Source organism: Alternaria incomplexa, assembly GCF_024043165.1.
Source record: "Alternaria incomplexa strain BMP 0042 chromosome Unknown scaffold_6, whole genome shotgun sequence".
In the NCBI taxonomy this organism is placed as follows: domain Eukaryota; kingdom Fungi; phylum Ascomycota; class Dothideomycetes; order Pleosporales; family Pleosporaceae; genus Alternaria; species Alternaria incomplexa.
The window spans coordinates 710302-729923 of NW_026249855.1; the positions used below are offsets into that span (position 1 = coordinate 710302).

General features: G+C 52.8%; 6 protein-coding genes across 6 annotated transcripts; 3 read left to right on the forward strand and 3 right to left on the reverse strand.

The window, feature by feature from the left end:
* Positions 1-2188: 2188 nt before the first annotated feature.
* J4E90_004785 (uncharacterized protein) lies at positions 2189-3014 on the forward strand (the record flags this gene model as incomplete). The annotated part of the gene is made up of 2 exons (XM_051434348.1): positions 2189-2770; positions 2829-3014. 2 exons carry the CDS (start codon positions 2189-2191, stop codon positions 3012-3014), a joined length of 768 nt encoding a protein of 255 aa, XP_051291604.1.
* Positions 3015-3355: 341 nt separating this feature from the next.
* Positions 3356-3872, reverse strand: J4E90_004786 (uncharacterized protein; the record flags this gene model as incomplete). The annotated part of the gene is made up of 2 exons (XM_051434349.1): positions 3356-3597; positions 3650-3872. 2 exons carry the CDS (start codon positions 3870-3872, stop codon positions 3356-3358), a joined length of 465 nt encoding a protein of 154 aa, XP_051291605.1.
* A 1020-nt stretch (positions 3873-4892) lies between these two features.
* J4E90_004787 (uncharacterized protein) lies at positions 4893-6456 on the forward strand (the record flags this gene model as incomplete). Its single annotated transcript, XM_051434350.1, has 2 exons — positions 4893-4916; positions 4966-6456. 2 exons carry the CDS (start codon positions 4893-4895, stop codon positions 6454-6456), a joined length of 1515 nt encoding a protein of 504 aa, XP_051291606.1.
* A 1461-nt stretch (positions 6457-7917) lies between these two features.
* J4E90_004788 (uncharacterized protein) lies at positions 7918-14461 on the reverse strand (the record flags this gene model as incomplete). Its single annotated transcript, XM_051434351.1, has 2 exons — positions 7918-8185; positions 8250-14461. The coding sequence occupies 2 exons, from the start codon at positions 14459-14461 to the stop codon at positions 7918-7920; spliced, it is 6480 nt and encodes a 2159-aa protein (XP_051291607.1).
* A 1460-nt stretch (positions 14462-15921) lies between these two features.
* On the forward strand, positions 15922-16548 carry J4E90_004789 (uncharacterized protein; the record flags this gene model as incomplete). The annotated part of the gene is made up of 1 exon (XM_051434352.1): positions 15922-16548. One exon carries the CDS (start codon positions 15922-15924, stop codon positions 16546-16548), a length of 627 nt encoding a protein of 208 aa, XP_051291608.1.
* Positions 16549-17458: 910 nt separating this feature from the next.
* On the reverse strand, positions 17459-19030 carry J4E90_004790 (uncharacterized protein; the record flags this gene model as incomplete). Its single annotated transcript, XM_051434353.1, has 1 exon — positions 17459-19030. One exon carries the CDS (start codon positions 19028-19030, stop codon positions 17459-17461), a length of 1572 nt encoding a protein of 523 aa, XP_051291609.1.
* Positions 19031-19622: the final 592 nt, after the last annotated feature.

Genomic DNA, 19622 nt, shown 5'->3' on the forward strand with positions numbered 1-19622 from the left:
ATGTTAGCATGAACCACACGAGTTATAGGAGCACTTACCACTTTGTTGAAGGGAGGCAGGATGTGCCGTTCATAAAAGGTAACAATCTTGAGGAAGTCCAATTGTTTGCAGAATGATTCGAAAAGGACGGCTAGTTCTTCGGATCCCAAGCTCAACGCCTTGATAAGATCACTGCGGACGGCTGGAATTAGGAAGAAGGCATTTGCTATATCCCCGATAGCCACTCCTAGGTCTGCTATTGCTGAGCCGCGGTGAGGAGTACCAAAAAAGACGATGGCGGTGGTAGAGGCCAGGATGTCTTCATAGTGGCTGTGTTCTTGAGCTAGAAGCAGTGCCTTTGAGGCTGCAGTCAGTCAACAGCACAAAGTCTCTCAAAAGTTGGATCATATGTACCCGCTTACACACAAGTCCACCTAGACTATGACAAATGAAGATGATTGGGCGTGGAGGCTGGGGAGCGTAAAATCAGCGGAGATAGTCAAGTGCTCCCATGTTTTCTTACAGTAGCTTCGGACGATTGATCCAGTTGGCGGCGTAACTCCGCGAGGAGTCCAAGTGAGTAGTCGGTTATTGTACTCACGTTCTTGCTGAGCAAAATCTCGGCTGCGTAACCATACGTGAAGATGCGCGCGCGTGGCAGGTCAATCGGTAGAAGGTCCTTGAGCCATGACTTGCCTGTTTTCTCGTGGGTCCACGTCAAGTCAGACTTGCCATTAAGCCCGTGAATGGCCACTATGTCAACTCCTTGGTCTTGCGGACCGTCGGTGATGTGTGTGCCGTCATATTCAACATTGAGACCATAGCGACTTTTGGAGGTGGGACTCTTATTACGTTTGGGCTTTGTAGCAGTCGAGGTTGCGATGGAAGGAGCAGAGCTTGGCGCGCAAGGAACCGACTGAATGTTATAGTTTGGCTGAGATGGCTATTTGGTTGTCAACGTTGAGTCTCGATCGTGCCTCATGGACCACAGCATCCATCTGAACTAACCTGGTTCTGGCTGGAACTGTCGGGCGCTAGCGACTTAGGCTTCCGAAGCTCGCGGTATTTTCGGATAATTGTTTTAGCAACCATCTCATCGTCTCATTCAGCAGTAGTTAGACTGCTATCCGTAAGGCAAGTGTGAAAATAAGCTGAGACCGAAGAGCGGGGGGAAATGTACGTATCGTTTCCGCAGCTGTGTTCCCCTTACCCGCGCTAATCATGAATGGGCGAAGGCACGCGCATGCAAGGATTCAATTTCGCACGCCGTGCAGCCGACGTGACATGGCATGCAACTCTGCGGCACAGTTGCAGCACCCACAGTATCTACTCTTTATCCGAGTAGAACGAGTTTTCTTTGGTCTTGCCAGGGGATCGAGTACGATACTATGGACCTTGCGAGTGAGTCTCGACGCCACCAGATCCGTATTGCGCGCCACCAAATATTGGCAGAACGCCTTCAGCGACGACGAAAGGGTCAGTATTGCGCTTCTCGTGTGACTCGGTAGCTCCTCCCATCACAATGTCGGATCCCGACACGGTACGACCTGCCGCTATCATTGCGGGACCTCGGGACCGCCCGCGGGCCTCTCGAAGGCGCGATCGCTCTTAGCCCCGATGGATCATAACTTGTCCAGCCGACCGTATGGGGTCGCTTCCAAATTACACACTACGGTCGCATCATAAGGATGGCCATCTCCGAATCCTTTCTTTGGTCACTAACGCATGACCTTATTTGCTTTGCGCAGCTAAACATACATGGGTAGCGCTCGCCTATTGGTCATGTCCTTTTGCAACAGTAGCTATCGCATCATTTGCTTAGCTCGACAATACTTTCCGAAAGTCTTGCCCTTACCAACTTGGTCATACTTAGACTTGCGATTTCTGTAGAGCTATTGTTGGTCAGAATTCTTCAGAGTGACTATCGCGGTCTCGATGTCACGCTGTGAGTCGCAGCCAAAGGCACGGATCTCCAAGTTGTCATCGCGTCTACTCAAAATCTACTATGAAGTCGGGGTGCTCTGAAGACTCGCAGAGTCATGGAAGAAGACTCGCGCTGCATGAGTGTAGGAAGCAGAGAGTCATGGGGGGTCTATTTCACGGATATTGCACTCTTCCAACATCCTCACCCAAGTACGTGCCTCGATATCACTCCTTGGCCCAATAATCAAAAACCAAACCTCGAACCAAGATATTACAGACCGACGCCATGCTATCGCACCAGGACACAGAGCAGGCCCTTAGTTACTCGAATTACTGGGACGAGCAGTATGCGACAGCAACTGGGGACAAACCGACGCATGAATGGCATCGCAGTTTTAGTCAGCTGGAGTCATTCTTCCAGAATCATCTCTTCCGAAACAAGTCGAAGGATACGAGGATTCTGCATTTGGGAAGCGGGAATAGTGTAAGCAGCTTTTCCCTTCTCCACAAGCTTGTCTCGTTGCTATCTTCAATTGAAAAGCTCTACATATCTTTGGCTTTACCTGCGTTCCTTGAGAGTAACAAACTGACATATCACCAGAGTGTGCCATACGACCTTCTAGACCGGGGATATAGGAATCAACTCTGCATCAATTTCTCTACAGTAGTAGCCAATCTGATGAAGTCTCGACATGCCGATAAGCCCCAAGTAGCATGGCAAGTCGGCGACGTGCGAAACATGAACGGAATCGCGTGCAACTCCGTAGATGTTGTCTTTGACAAATGCACACTAGATTGTATGTCCTACGGCAGCCCATGGAGTCCACCCAAAGAGGTCCTCGAGAACAGCAGAATGTATCTCAGAGAAGTGAGTAAAGAAAAGAAGTGCAGACATGTCTATTCGAATAACTGCTAACTACAAACAGGTCTGGAGGGTCTTGAAAGATGACGGCGTCTTTCTTTACGTCACATACCGTCAGCCCCACTTCGTCAAGCCAATTCTTAATTCGCATGATGAGTGGGATCTTGACATGGAAGTCCTGGGTGGAGGAGTGGGAACCTTCCACTACTTCGGCTTCATCCTCAAGAAGCACAGCACAGGTTCCGGCTGAAAGCGCGATCGAGGACACTGTACATGAAGATGGGGCAATCAATCGCATCGATCGGGTCAGGACACGTAGAAAGTATGGGGGTCGCGGGAGGTTCAAATGTCTGACGGCGTATATAGAAAGACATGCACCGTCTTAAGTAGTTGATTAGATTGATATCAAGATCCAGAATATTTCTGGGGCTGAAGACGTAGATGAGCTTCCCCGTAGCCCTCGCGCAACGCTAGTCGCACGGGCCATTTCCTCTCAGCTCTTTCTCTTCCCACTCCTCGTCCCTCCCAACTACTTCGTATACTCCACACGGTGCATCTGGTATCGATCGAAATTTCCTAGTTTGCCACCATCTATACAGACACTGTCTTGCATGAAACCGTCGACTTTCCATCCTTGAGCCCTGGCGTGCACACGATCGGTGCGGAACTCTCGAAAACTAGCTCGACGCTTCCGTTCTTCGACCCATGAAACTGGATGTTCGCGCTCGCATTCGCCGCATTCATGCCGATTCCAGCGCCGATAATGATGGCTTCCGGGGTCATGTTGAAGCCGCTTCCCAGACCAAAGTCGCTGGATCCAGCCTGAAGTCCGCCTGTTTCGCGTGCGTTAGTCAAAGCCGGCAGCATAGTAATTGAAATACATACCTCCGTACGACACATCGGCTTGCCAGTTGATGCCGCAGCCTACACCAATGTCGCCGAATGGTGAAAGGTTACCCGCCGCAGCGACATTGCCGATTCCGCTAGTCGATGTGACATTTTTTGTCAGACTCGTAATCTCGACGCCGTTGGCCCTTCGGTGTTGATGCGGAGTTGCTGATGCGAGCATCTGCATCGCGAGGAACGGTAAGACGAATTGGGCGAACATGATATCGATGACGTTTACGATGCGACGCGGTTTCAGAAGAGGAGGGCCGATGTATATATAGAGGGAGAACTGCCGTTGGGTAAGGCTGCAGATGGTACAAAGTTGTACTTATAGTCGGTGCTTCTCAAGGTTTGATGATCAGGGGCCCGGCGAGACTGTCTTCATCGCCATTCAGGCTATTCATTACTTCTGTGCTTCTAGTCGACTTCCATCTGTTCTACAGTACCTCCCGGACGATCCGGTAATTGCAATGGCGAGTAAAAACCGCCATTCGGTCCGCACCCAAGTCTGATAGGGGGCTTACGGTACATTAGCAGGAAACCTAAACTCCACGCGACGATGGCAACTCTATTTTGACAGCCGCAGGTATTCTTGTATACAACGTACTGACGCTCTGCTGAACATGAAGAATATGTTTCGCGATGTTGTGGACGGACGCAGGGTCGCAGACTAATTGCCATCTAGACAATACGCTTTCGCGTTCGGCGAGATCTCGGGCCTTCTCCAGGAAGTGTTGGGCTTTACTACCGGCCCTCACGGGTCTAACCCTGCCGTCAGCGATGCTGACGTAGATCACGGTTCGTAGATGGTAAACTAGGTGTGTCAGATTGTGCACCGCCAGAGGAAGCGCGCCACCTTGACGTCTTATATTAGGAGGTCTGCTTATAAGGCTGGGCAGTGCTTACTCGATACCTCACTTCAGTTCATCGCATCTCGTCCAAGATGCTCACCCCTTTGGTCTTTGGTTTGCTTCTGGGAGCGGCGCGTTCAGTCGTGGGCGAAGAGTCGAATGCACCCTACCCGACAGGAACGAACGGTTCTTACCCCACAGGAAACAACGACTCCTGTCTCCACACTCATGATGGAGGGTTCACCCCGGACTTCTACCTTTCGGTTACATACGAGAACCACACTGTAGCATGCCAGACTCGCATGTCTGCGTTGGTAAACGGTACATCCCCTGGACCCGAACTACGTCTCCCAGCCGGGAAGACGAGTTGGGTGCGAGTCTGCAATGACATGGAAGAGTACAACACAACAATGGTATGGAGAAACTAGACTATGGCACAAACATATGACTAACGCGCACCAGCATTGGCATGGCCTCAGTCAACGTACTGCACCTTTCAGTGATGGCTCACCCGTCAGCCAATGGCCGATCGCACCTCACAGATGCTTCGACTATGAGATTCATCCTGAAGTTGAGGATGCCGGAACCTACTTCTACCACTCTCACATCGGCTTCCAGGCCATCTCTGCAGCAGGGCCGCTCATCATCGAAGACTTTGGTCCTCCTCCGTTTGAGTACGATGAAGAGCGCATCGTCTTCCTCCAAGACTACTACAATAAGACTGATGAGGTAATGGAAGATGGTCTCGTTGCGACGCCATTCAAGTGGACTGGTGAGGTCAACGCAGTGCTTCTAAATGGTGTCGGTGTTGCCATTGGTGAAACTGCTGGCGAGGGCACCTGTGAGCTACCAGTTATCGAAGTCGAACCGGGCAAGACCTACCGCATGCGCTTTGTAGGTGCAACAGCCATATCGATGGTATCGTTCGGTATCGAGGGCCATTCCAAGTTCGACGTCATCGAAGCCGATGGTGGCTACACGCAACCCCACACTACAGACCACATGATGCTTTCATCCGGCCAACGTTTCGACGCCCTCTTCAGCACAAAGACAGTAGAGGAGCTCGGCAACCAAACCGAATACATCATGCAATGGGAGACCAAAGACCGGCCTGCAATCTACACCGGCTTCGGTATCCTGCGCTACCCAAGCTCAGGACCCAAGACCACCACCGCACCCACGGTCGCCCCTCTAACCTTCACCAACGCCACCTACGACTTCCTCGAGTACGCTCTCGAGCCCCTCGTCCCTAACAACTTCCCCAAAGCCTCCGAGATAACCCGCCGCGTTCACATCAACAACGTGCAACTCAAGCAATCCACCACAATCTGGCAACTTGATGGCCTAAACTGGACCGAAGAGACCACCGCCAACAGCCCGCCCTACCTCGTCGACATCTACAAGAACGGCCCTGCAGCTATGCCGAACTACACCGCCGCCATGGCCAACGGCGGCTGGGACCCATACACGCTAACCTGGCCCGCCAAACTCGGCGAAGTCATCGAAATCATCTTGGAGAACACCGGCTCTCTCGTCGACAACAACGGTGGCTTCGACTACCACCCTTTCCATCTCCACGGCGCGCATTTCTACGACTGCGGCAGCGGAAACGGCACTTTCGATCCTTTTGAGAACGAAAAGAAGCTCGAGAACTACAACCCCGTCAGGCGCGACACTACGAACCTGTACCGCTACCGTACCAAGGGTACTGCGGGAGAGGAAGGTGGATGGCGCTGCTGGAGACTTAGGGTGTTGGACCCGGGCTGCTGGATGCTGCATTGTCATGTGCTGCAGCATATGATCATGGGTATGCAGAGTGTGTGGGTTATGGGCGATTACGAGGATATCGCGCGCATTCCTTATTCGGGGGCGCAGGGCTACCTCGACTTTGGTGGTACCGCGTATGGTGGACAAGATATCTCACCCGTTGCCTATCATAACTGGGATGAGTAGGCGAAGACTGAGGTTTCGCTGTTTCCAAGTCTAGTTTCCTTTTCTCAAGCTCTGTAGATGAACATCTATCAAACTTAATCGTTTACCTAAAGGTTGTTCATGCGGTCGAGCTTCTCTCTGCGCGCTGTGGCTTGCTGTCCAGGCTGGGCTCCGTTGTCTGCTAATCGCAATACAGAGTGTGCGCTTGCGATGGTGAAACTATCTAGTTAATTCATGCGAAATGCGTATTCTTGCAGGAGTGCCATGTTAACGAATGTACCCCAAGCTGGCGCAGCTGTCAGGTGTTTGGAAGCAGGCTAGGTAGTCTTGGCGCGCGGACCTCGGGAGCTCTGACGCGTCCACGGGTCGACGCGTCTTCTGGCTCAATCCTTAAATAACGACATCACCAACGCACGAGCGACACCATCAATTTGGCCACAACGCGATGAAAAGACCGACGTCACTGTCTCTTTGTTCAGAAAGCCTCCATGTCGTTAGGTGTGAATTTCGGCGGAGCGACCAATGACTAACAATCAGCATGTAACAAACCAGCAGCTGCCGCTTTTGGGTAACCGCTTCCCGAAGCCGACTTCCTGGATCGAGAAAACTTCATGAGCAGACAAGCTCTTGCGCAAGACAATGGTGTGCGAAGTTGGTGTATGACACTTCTGCGCTTCGATACAGGCTGATCCAACGGCTGGACGGACCCGGAAACGTACTCGCAAGCACGCTTTACAGCAACAAAGAAGCAGTAAGTAAACACTGTGGCAACTGCGACGAATACTAATTCGCATAAAGTTCTATGCCTGGTTCAGTTGGACTTAAATCCCAGCCCCCGCGATCGTGCTTCCCACCGACCTCTCCACCGACGACGAACTGAACATGACGTACGGCACACAAGACCACCTCCGGTATCTACGCGCGGAAGACATCGATAAGATTTGCACGGAGAACTGGTATTAGGAATTGGTAAAACGCGAACTCCCGGAGGGTATACTGGTTCGACGTACCTCCCACGATGAACTGATGAACTGGCAACATAAAAAGGCGGACTTCTTGGAAATGAACATATACAAGAAGTCGAAGGTAAGCTGTATGCTCGTGCAGCCCAGGATGAATATGGTCATCCCGCCAATGGCTGTCAGCTGGCTGGGACTATTGTGATGACGACAGGCATGTAACGCGTTGCGATCGTCGAAGTCCTCGAATAACTCCGAGGGCTGAATCACCGCTTTATATTTTTGGACAAATTCTTGGTCGATTCGATAACGTGGGTGCCCCATCATTTACAACACGATGTATCTTCACTCAAACACAAAAGCTCAGTTTGCTCTCGGGAAGTATGAGGTGTGTTTTACATGAACACCATTCAACGTGACAACAGCATTCATCTTCAAGGCATGCCACATACAATATAATCAATTGCAAAACGCCTACTACAAACGCTACACTTGTACAATCATAACAATGAAACCCCGAAATCTACAAACTCTCCCACCCCCCGTTGTTAACATCGCCCTCCAGCCTCCTCGCGATAAGACTCTGCACTCCGCCTTCCAGCCAAACCTTCCTCAGCAACGCATCATACCGCTTCTGGTTTAGGAAAAGCTGGTGGTGACGGCGCAGCGCGGGGTCGACTTCACCGTGCTTGTCGAGGTAAGGCGCGACGTGCCAGGTCCCGTGGTCGAGATTGAGGAAGAGAATCATGCATTTGCGGATGTGTATGAAGAGGCCGATTTGGCCGCCGCATCTGTGGGGTTGATGTGTTAGTATGAGTTCTTGGAGGGTGTAAGGCATGTGAGGGGAGAACGTACTTTGCTAGATGCTGATTACAGCCTCCACGGTTCTTATTCGTCATGCAGCATACGGCTTGGCTGCACATGATCTCGCCACAGAACAGGCAGAGCGCGGGATCTGTCAGTTCTTTGCCGGTTGTGGGGCAGCGGCGGCGTATCGCTTCGTCCGTTAGGGTGTCGTAGTTCTTGGGTAGGCCGACGAGTTCGAAGATGGCGGGATGGGAGAGGGAGACTACGGGCTTGAGCGGGTTGTTGCCGGCTTGGGCCCAGAGGAGATGGCGGAGCCAACCTCCTACGATGGAGCGCGTTGTGTGGGCTGCTGATGTACCGCTGGCGAAGGAGGCAAATATCTCGTCGAGGGACGGTAATCGGAGGATGGAGGAAAGACGTGCGAGTTCGGGCTCGTCTGCGCGTTCGGCGGGGACAAGTGGGAGGTCGATGCCGTAGCGCACGTGCATGAGGATAGCCGCTTTACGGACGAAAGGCAGAGCGTAGGTTGAAACCATGGTTTGTATGAAGCCGAGGAAGTTGGGCTCCTTGAACTGTGATGGAACGGACATGTTATCTGTGTCCAGCGAGGCGGGTGAGTCGCCTGTGTTGACGACGTTGAAAACGACACAGACAAAGAAGAGCAGGTTGTTCATCTGGTCAGGCGACGACATGAACCCATTACTGACTTTTTCCTCACTGATAAACTGCTCAGGGGACGACACGAAGGGTTCTGGATGCAGTGCCATCTCCTCAGCCGTCTGGTTCTTCACACCTAGTGCGAAAACAAAGACTACCCGGACGATCTCGGCAAGGTAACAGAGTCGCATTATGTGGTGAATGTCGAGATTGGTTGCCGGCACGACGCCTACCGCGCACTCTGAGAGAAAGATGAACGGATCTTGGCATAGTAGCGGTGCGATGCTCTTAAGATCGAAACTCAGTACATCTGGGTCAGAGATGCCTGGATGTCCGACCAACAGCTGGCGGAATTGGCGACGCTGATTCTCTGAAAACTCATCCGTGGTCTTTGTCGGCCCCTGACCACGAAGGCTTCCGATGGCGATGTACGACGAGACAGTCTCAGAGAACACCCGGAGATGGGTGATCGCTTGCGGAGAGATCTTGTCGATCAACGTCCCACGCACCGATTCGGACTGCACGCCTCGCTGAGCAATCTCGGCGGCGGCGATAGAATACCCAAGAGCTTGTGCAAGCGCGTCGGTATGCGTGAAGTCGTTTGTAACCGCGGGTGTATGCGGATATGCGAACGAGGAGTGAACGTTGTTGACTTTCAAGGTCTCTCTCAGTCTATGGTAGATCTTGATCAGTTCTCCCATTGGAACATCCTGTGTGAGAGCTGGACTGCTCTGAGAAGATCCTAAGCCAGCTTCAGCGGCCTCAGGAGGCTGCACACCCAGGAACGCTGGGACCTGGAACCGAGGTGCAAGTTGTCCTGATTGTGACAGAGCAAGGCCAGTCGAAGGTAGCGGTGGCTTCAGCAGATCAGGCAAACGACTCGATATTGGCTGGATGAAGTCCCGTTCTGCGTATTCATACAGCATCTTTTGATCGTGCGACAAGTCTGCTGGAACCTTCAGACCCTTCTCCAGACTCTTGTGGGTTGCAACCAGTTGTGATTCCAGCCAGGTATCGAATGGCTCCTCCGTCTCAAGGACGCCCGTGCTAGACACCTTCTTTGCTTTCCAGATGATTGGCAAAAAGATGTTTCCAAGGGCCTTGCACAGGGGACACATAAACTCCTTTAGCTCAGGCCGCTCGGGGTGATTGCGCGCAATCTGGCTGACATGACGTCTCTGCGTAGCATTCAGGTATACCTCAAAGCATGCAAAATGCATGATGTGTCCGCAACCAGTAGTGACTGGACCAGGTGTGACCGAAAGAGGAGGGAATCCTTTTCCTAGTTCTTGTCTTTCGCTGGTAACGCGCTCACCTGAAGCAGTGACCTTCTCTACCGTACGCCGGTTCTTGCCGGCCACGCCGAATGGGCGCAGGTCCTCAGCAGATCGATCGAGACTGGCCGGCGTCTGCACAACTTCGTCCACCCACTCTTCATCCTCAAGAGGAGTTTGCCGCATGATTCTGCTCTCAGAAATATATCCAAAAGAACCATAGAGTCTCTGCTCGTTGCAGTCTTCCTGACACAAGATGCATGTACCGGAGGGGTATTTCAGGGTCTTCTCTTGCTCAACGAGCCCCCCGGTCTCATCTTCCAAGTCGCTAAAATCATCTTCACCCCAGTCGAACTCCTGGTTGGCCAAGAACTTGCCCTGTTGCTCTTTGAAAGCTGCCATAACTTTCGCCTGTCGGTCAAGTGCTTGCTTCTTCTTGAGCTCTTTGTGTTCCTTGTCCTGAGGTGCGGGTGAGGCAGTATCCATCCTGTCGGCTGGCATGTTGATTGCTGCCGCTGCAATGATGAAAGATTCTTGTTGGCGTTGCTTGAGCCTATGAAGAATCAGGCTTATCTTCGGCTCGCATGCCTTGAAGGCTTCGTTGTCTTGCAGGGTCTTCAGGATCGATAGAACAGTGGGGTGGTCTTTGACGCCCACATTTGCGTTCTTGGTCAACACTGACGTGACAAAAGAGTCGGGCATCTTCTCGGACCAACCATGCTCTCCACTCTTGTCCTCGAGGATAGCAACAAGGAGGAGCTGTAAGACAAACTGGATGTATGTTTCAACGCGAGTGGCTGGTATGCTCGGTGTGGCCGATCCTGCCCTCAACCCATATGCCAGTAGGTAGTATATGATCTGCGTAAACAATGGTGTTCTGGTGAATGCCGACAGGTCTTGGAACAGACCGGAAGGAATCGGGCGGAGCTTCGGCTCATAGACGATGTCGCTAGCTTGTTTTCCAGTCTTCTTGGCCATGTAGGCCTTGTATGTGTTCTCTGCTTCCTCTCTCTGGTTGCGGTTGTACTGATGAAGGTAAGGATCTACCAAATCGATGTACTCCTCCTTCAATTCGAAAGTCCCGCTATCAGATAATCCCTCTGGAGCTCGGAATCTAGTCATTTCAGACAAGACAGCGGGGAATTCGTCCATATTCTGAATCCGATCTGACAGTCGTGCGGTCATGTCAGAGAAAGAGAGTGGCTTGAAGCACAGTACATGAGCAATGTCCTTGCGCATAGACGCTAACTGAGACTCGTCGTTGTCCTCCGCAGGTATCAACGATGTGCGCTCGCTGAGAATAATGATGAGCAGATGCACAAAGTCCTCGACCACATCAATAGCTTGGCTGTCCTCGAACCCATGGTGACTGGCTTCGTACTTGCCAGTCATCCATCCGTTTAGTCCAAATCGGTCAATCATAGACGCTAGGAAGACCGACGGATCGCAAAGAACGAGTGCAGACTGTAGGAGGAAGATATCTCGCTGGTGCGACACGTCTCTCTGTGATACACTTCGATACTGCGTCATCTGATGTCGCAATGTGATGCCGTTCCTGACCCAAATGCCTGCACGCATCTGAGCTAGCCATGAGCACACTCGGAGGGGAAAGTCGAACATGGCTAATAGGTATTCCTCAGGTTGATGCACAGGAATGGATACCATCGCCGGGTTGAAGTCCATCTGCAGTTCGCTGGGTGAGAATAGAAGCAAGCGCAAGATGTCGTTCCGATCCATGCTCCGCGCTCGATCAATGAGCCAAGATAGAGTGTAATGAAGTGCGTGATGGAAGCTCATGGGCTGTGTCGCGACAACGTAATCGACAACCTTGTACGATGGCCCATAGAAGGTAGAGGGTTCGGCGTCAAATTCAAAGACCTCCAACGTCTTGAACCTGGTCTCTTCTTTGAGCTCGGTCTGGTCAAAGCGTCTACGTTCAGCGCCTAGAGAATTGATGATGGCTACCTTGGCGGCTGCACGAATAGCACGCTGGATGTTGGACGTGTCCTGACCGCGGCTCCAGGCAAATGATTCGGCGAAGTGTCTACACAACTTGTTGATTTCTCGGGTGATGAGAGAAGCGCTGATCCATGCTTCCGACTCAAACTCAAGATGCTCGCCCACTTGGCGAACATTAGGACAGATACCTTGGTGAAGCTTTACGAGGTCTAAGAACTGTAAAAGGTACCGCGGCTTTTCGCGAATTCGCTCCTGGACGAATTCGGAACCCAAAAGATACTTCATATCGAGGAAGAAGTGATACATTCGCCGGTTAGTCACAGCCCCCTGCTCGAAAGCTAGTGTTGCTTTGGGGTCGACATTTGAAGGGTAGCCGACCTGACGGGTAGTCAAGAAGGTGTAGAGAATAGCCATGAGATTTGTAAGGAAGTTGCCACGTTCGACAACCTCGGACGTAATAGACGGAGTTGTCAACATCTGCAGAGAAAGGTTGATGATGGAGTGGTCAGGCTCACGGTCGGCAATGAGGTAAAGTTGTGCGAGAGCAGTATAGACGCCAGCAAAGCGTAGACCTAAGAGGCGCTTGAACTCAGGAATGGTGACGACGGTGCTGATGAAGACATCGCGGATACCGATGCGCAACTGCTTCCACATGCGCAAATCATACAATATCAAGTGATCAAGCCTCAGGCGTTGCCAAAGATCTTCGTGAGGTGGCGTTCCAGGCTTCTTACCGTAGCTTTCAGGCCGTTCTAACCAGTATTTGGCTGGCCGCGCTGGCCGTAGTGGCAGTGACCGGGTATGAGGTGTCTCTGGAACGGGCAGTATCGGCTCGGCATGGCTTAGAGACGGTGCGCCAACCATAGGCTCACTATCTGACTCGGCCGGCGTGACACTCTGCTCGAGTTGAGCACGCTGCGGGTGTGCAGGTGGTGGTGGCGGTGGTGGGGGAGCAGGGTAGCCTGCCATTGTGGCTTCAGACACTTCAAGCGCCTCGTCTGCGCTTTCGTATGCCTCCATCTCCACGTCGCCATCGTTATCCTGAGCGCCGACCTCGTCAATGTCCATATCATCTTGGGTGTCTGCTGCAGGCCCGCCATCGTCGTCATCGTCGTCGTCAGAGGCTGTAGTGTCATCGTTGGTATCGGTGGTTCGCTGTCGCTGGACCCGGATGATACGAGCTCGTCGCTGTAATAGCATGCCGTTGAAGAAGCCATCCATTTCAGCTTCCTTGTCTTCCATCTCGTGATCATCCAGACCGTTCTTGCCAATACTCTGGTTTGACGCTTCGCTGCCAATGCGCCACGGCTTGAGGAGTTCCTCACAGACGGTGCGGCGAAGTATTTGGTTGTCCTCGCCGACACTGCAGCCTGCGATGTCCTGTATCCACTCAATGAGTACACCACCCATCTGCTCTCGGAACGTGTCTCTCGCGGATCGAATGGTGACAGTGAGCTTGATCTCCTCGATGATCTTGGCCATGCGAAGGAGGTCTTTCAGGTCGGTCCTGTAGACTATGGCACTGCGGCCGACGTCGTTGATCTCATAGGCCTTTGCCAGGCCGAACGCCAGCTTCTGTTTACACGCGCGAGCGACCTGGTCTCTGACGTCGTTGACCGTGTGTTTCTCATCATTCCACAGTACTAGGCAGAACTCGTCGCATTCCTCTGTCTCGTCGCCCAGATCGTACCATCGTGAGGTAAGGCGCGACTTGCGCTCGTCGTCGAGGATCGACTCTTCCGACTTGGGGTGGCGCAGTTGCTCCGGGGAGCAGGAGAAGACGTCGATGAGGTAGTCGAGAGTCCGTGCAATAGTGGTGCGAATGGTCTCTGCGAGTTCGTCTGGTAGCATAGAACCCTCTCTCGCCTTGCCTGCAGCCTTGGACTCGCGCTCAGGGTCTATCGAGTGGATGTTGCAGTGTACCGGCCGTATCCAAGCCTCGTCGTCTCCGCAGTCGCAGCAGCCAGAGTTGCCGGGCGAGACGCTGACAAAGACCTGGTGCCCCTCATGGTCGGAAGCGTCAAAGCAGCGAGCGCACAGCACGCAGGTGTCGTCGGCGCTGCATGTCTTACACCGGTATGTAGCCTCGCCGTTCTTGAATATATGCCCGCACGGCTTTCCTCTCGCGGCTGCTGTGTATTCGGCGCCTTCTACGGCACCCTGGGCGTCGCGCAGACTCCAAGGCTTCTCCGCATCCGTGGGAAGCCCATTGGGGAAGAAGTGCGCTAGGAATTCGGGGCGGCCAGCAAGAGAGCGGAAGAGAATCTCGCGCAGCTCTCGGTCAGCGGCGAGCTCAAAGCGGTAGTTGTGTCGTCGTGGGAGTTCGCGCAGGTGTCGGCATAGTTCTTGCTCGTGCAAGGACATGTACATGGTGCAGCTTTCGCGGCGGGATGGTGGGGGACGCGAGTGCTGGGCGGAGGGAATAACGGAACTCCAACGGTGAGGTTGTTTGTAGTACGAAGTGCTGGTTTTGTGGGCCAGCCACCGGGGTGAGTCTTGGGTTGGTGGAAGGCTCGGTGTGGTCAGAGAAAGCAGCAGGTGCAGGTGTAAGATGCGCGCTACTATGTCATTGCGAGCATCATCTCGTGAACAGCGCGGACCCCCGAGGCACGCGCGACGCCACCAAGCAGCCGACTGCAAACCCCGCGGGTCGACAAAGGCAATCAATGTCTTGGAGTGTTCTGTCACTTGCTGATACATGGAAAGACATCAGTCTTTCACTGCACATGTTCATTCTGTTCCTTGTTCGAGACAGCCTGATTATGGATTCCATGTACTGGTAGCAGCATTTGGTCTGTTTGATGCAGCCCTAATCTGTCTGTATACTAGAATCATCTATGAGACATGCACCAAACTTTTGTCACAAGTCAGAACTTCCATAACACACCATCAAACGCAATCATGTTGATGGGGCTTCATGTATGGGATGTAGGTCGCATCGCCTTGGTATTTCGCATGCTGTAGTATACACCACAATGTACAGTGTCCGCTCCAAAGAACCGTAAGAAAGTGTCTATTTCATGTTCGAACTGAGGTATGGCTGAAGTCCTACTCGTCGTCCTCGGCGGCCTCCATGTATCGCTGCTTGATGTCCTTCCATTGGCGCTGTGACTTGTATTAGCGAATGCCATGTCCACGATAACAGTCTGACGTACGCCGCGGTTGAGACCGTCCCAGATCTTTTCTGAGCCTGTGTCGAACGCCCTGCACTGTTATCAGCCTCTCTCCTTTCCCCAGGTTCCTCTTCCGGATGCCGTGGCTTACAGTTGGAGACCGAAGGCGGAGCCGAAGACGGCAAACAACATGGTGGTGTTGCTGCGGAGGACCGCGCTGCAGGCGATGGTTAGTCTCGTTCAATCGAAGGTGTGCGCGCGGAGAGACTTGCTTGTAGACGGTGCCGATCATCTGCGCGGGACCATTAGCGGACATTCAAAGTCGTTATCCGATCAATTCACTTACGCCAGACATTTTGGAGGTGTCGAGAGGGCTGGGTTGACTGCGGAGAGGGATGTGGTGGTGCTTCACTGGCGATGTCAAAGGCTGAGGTTCGTCGACAAGATTCAAGCTCTCGCGTCACGGGGATTTGCGCTGCGCTGATTGGCCCGTCGTGCCTTCCGCTTTGACGTGAACTTTGTTTCCAACCCCACCACCGCTATCAGCTCAACCTCTGCGACACGCACCGATAACTCCTCAAATCTCCTCGCAGACGCCTGAAAAGACCTGGCGAGGTCTCACCAGAACGATTGGTGTGCTCCGGCCCGTTGCGACTGCCTGACATCCTCTGGCGCACCCTACCTCCACTCCACCTCACCGCAGGCGCGACCGACACAATGCCTTCAGTAGAGACTCCCGCAATCTCCAAAGCCGGCATCACTACCTCCGCATCCGGCGAACGCCATATCCCCGCATCCGTCCGTCCCGACGGCACCCTGCGCAAAGAAATCCGAGTCCGCCCAGGCTACCGCCCACCCGAAGATGTCGAACTCTACAAGAATCGCACTGCTGAGGGCTTCCGCAACAGAGGAAAGGCGGGTGTGCCAGGTGCCGAGTCGGTGAAGAGTGAGGAGCCCACTAGCATATCGAGTCCAGCTGCGAATAAGAACGCCAAGCGGAGGGAAGCTAGAAAGAAGGCAGCCGCCGCTGCGGGTGATGGGAAAGATGAGGACAAGGAAGCTTCTGCTGAGCCCAAAGAAGCAGGAAAACCGGCTGAGATTAAAGAGAAGGAGGTCGCGAAGCCCGAGGCTGAGAAGGTTGTCGACCCTGAGGTTGAGAAGGAAAAGGAAGCGAAGAAGCTCACCAAGAAGCTGAGGCAGGCCAGGGATTTGAAGGATAAGAAGGACAAGGGCGACAAGCTGCTACCGGAGCAGTTCGAGAAGGTCATCAAAATCAACGAGCTCATACGCCAACTAGAGGGCCTCGGCTTCGATGCGCAGGGAGAGAAGAAGGGAGAGACCTGAAGACACATGCAGCAAGAGCTACTCTCTGGATAGCCACACAAACTCCCAAGCCGAGACAGCTGCTTCTCTAGCACGAGCTAGCGATTCCACGACACCCGCGCGTTGGTGGTGCGGACGTGAAGGCGGACGTCTTCAAACCCACGACTATACAGCGACGACATGCCGCCCGAGCGTACGTCGACCTCAATAACAAACAACGTTTGGCTTGGGCATATATCGCAACAAAGCTCTTCACTACTGCCATATTTGCTGTAGCCTACAGCGCTATTTACGCATGTAGTTCATTCGAGCCCTACACACCCATCGTTAGGACTTTGTTACAACCTTAGTTCACATGTATCATAGAGTACACAAGAAACTCAAATCAACTGCGCAACTTATTCGACTCGCAAGTCTATTAGTGTGCCCTGACCGACCGTGATCTTCCCCACCACGCATACCGCCTGCCGCATTGAAGCAAAAAGAGGGCCGTGAGTTCGAGAGCCGCCATTTCAGATTTTCAGCAAAAAAAGAACAAAAACATACAACAGCGGGGATTCGCTTGCGGTCACCCATCAAGTTACTAGCCGGCCGGTTAAAGGTTTAACGTGTGGAGAGCAAACGGGATCCGGTGTACTCCTTTACCTGTGGTCGTATGTGAAGGAATGGGAAAGAAAATAAGATATATACTTGACATAAACTCCACACCTCATAGCAAATCCATACCCGCATCCACACGTACATCTCGTTCAAGAGAAAAGTTGAACAGCTACCCCGAAGCCTACATCACCGTAAGACCTTCACTCTGTGGGTTGTCAAGGCAATGTGGCCTCCTCAGCCTTTTCAACAATTGGGCTTTGTAGACATAGGTGTATGATGCCCCACTTGAATGGGGTGTATGTTCTTTCGTGCGTATTCAATCTAATCCCATTCAATAGTACTGGCTTCCCACGTATCGCTCGATGGCCTCTCCGCCATACTTTTGCATCCCTGCGCGTTTCAGCCCTTCAGAAGTCTTTGGCTCTGGTACCCATACTCCCGTCTCACACGCGTAGTAAATCCTCCTGTACTGTTCATCCTCCGGTCCTTCATCACCCCACTCCGCTTTCTGGCCCGGCGCGTGATACGAAATGTGCAGTCTCCCCGTCTTACCCGTCATCTCAGACGTAAGCATGAAGGACTCAAGAACAGGCATGCAATCAACGGCTTTTGCGAGCGCGCCGAGAAAAGGATCAAAGGTTTCTGGGTCGGGGTGCTGCCGGAAGTCATGCCAGCTGAACTCGCGCGTATCGACACTCCCAACAATGCCGCGCACGGGGTCGTCGTGGGGGTCGTCGGCCGGTGTTGCACCAGTGAAGTACCATTTGCCTGATGGAGCGACCATGTCAAACGTGATGTCGAAGGACTTCAAGCGTGGCCAAGACGGTGGCGTCGCGTTTTCGTCTGATGGCCAGAATAGCGTAGGGTCGACGTGCGCACTCAGGGTAAGGGTTGTAAGACATTGTGAGAAGGTTCGGATTGATGAACTGAACGGGTCGTGTGTGTAGCCTTCTGGCACAATGCTCGGAACTGTATACCTCTGATCTAAAGGGGTGCAGTGTACAAAGACCATGTTGGCAGAATGGAGTGAGCGGAAATGCGTCGGCGAGAGCTTATTAGCAAATTCAGCGCGCGCCTCACCACGCGCCTTGGGAGATGTCGCCGGTTCCCACTCTGGATCATAGTCTGAATCCAACGAGTCCTGATCCGACCCCGCGTCAGAACCAGCCTCGTAGTCTGGAAACTCCCAGTCCACTGTCCTGAGCTCTGGCATTGCCACTGCTAAATCTGGTGCAACGCTTGGCGCAAGGTTTCGCACGCCCGTCCGCTCGATAGTGAGGTGCTGCAGATTAGACAATGTGGGCAGATTTTCGGGTTCAACAAGGCGCAGGTACGACTCTGCCCAACGAGCGGATTGAATATCTCTGCTGAGACCATGCTCAATCTCGAACTCATCCACTTCCCGAGCGTCGGTCGGGGACGTAGCTCCCACGATGGTAAGCCGCACTCCATTCTTCACACCGTTGTCTTCCCAGCTTCGCAGCACCGTGAAAAGATCGCTTACAGCTTTTGTAAATGCCTCGTTGTTGGCATGTTGATCAAGTCGTGACTCCTTGTGTTCGAATGCTTCTTCCGAATATGTTGGCAATTCCGCTTCGAAACTGATCCAGGAAAGATAGTTGCGGCGATTTCCTGTTACGATGGACTGAAGCGATTCCAGCTCATCGCTTTTGATGCCTAGACGGTGAAATGTAATGGTCTCAACTGCTTCCTTCCAAGTGCGATTGAGGATCGCGAGGCGAGGAAATTGAGATGGCGAACCATCGGGCTCGAAAGATTGTCCTATCGCGGAAGCCCGCTGTTCCTGGTCTGGGTACCGCTCTGCGAAATACACAATGCGGTTGATCAGCTCTTGTGGTAATTTGTCCATGACGCGACTGAGGTAGGGGAGTGAGCGCACCATTGTTGCGGGAACGCTGTTGAGTACATAAGTACGCGGGAGGCCCGAGGCGCTAGCAGGGTTTCTGAACCTTGGAACAGACTAACGGTCTGCCCGTTCGCTGCAGCGCAATCACACCAAGCTATGATGATGCAAGGTTATGTTGCGCAAGCGCGGCGAGTGATTTCAAAGATGCTAACGTGTAGGCCTCCAAAGATAGTCACAGGGCACGTGTATCCTATTTCAAGAAGACGGGGCTTCATATACAACAGTCCAGTGCGATAATCACTACTGAACAAGCGATGGCCGACGAGAATCGTCCGACACCAACACAATACCGTCATTTTCAACTTGTCCGAGGAAATAAAAATATGGAAATGGGAGGCTTTATTTGGCGGTACCAGCCCTTCCGATATATATGTAAGGCGTAATGGGGTATGATCTCTGGCTACCATGAAGCGCATTGTCTGCGCAGACAGCTCAACGTTGCCCCAAGAACAACATTACAAGAGACGAGTGTAGCACATCGCGTTTGTACATGTCTGTTTACGCGGCTACACCGACACAGTACCAGTAATCCTTCCAAAAAGAAGTGCCACAAGCATTGCCATTATCC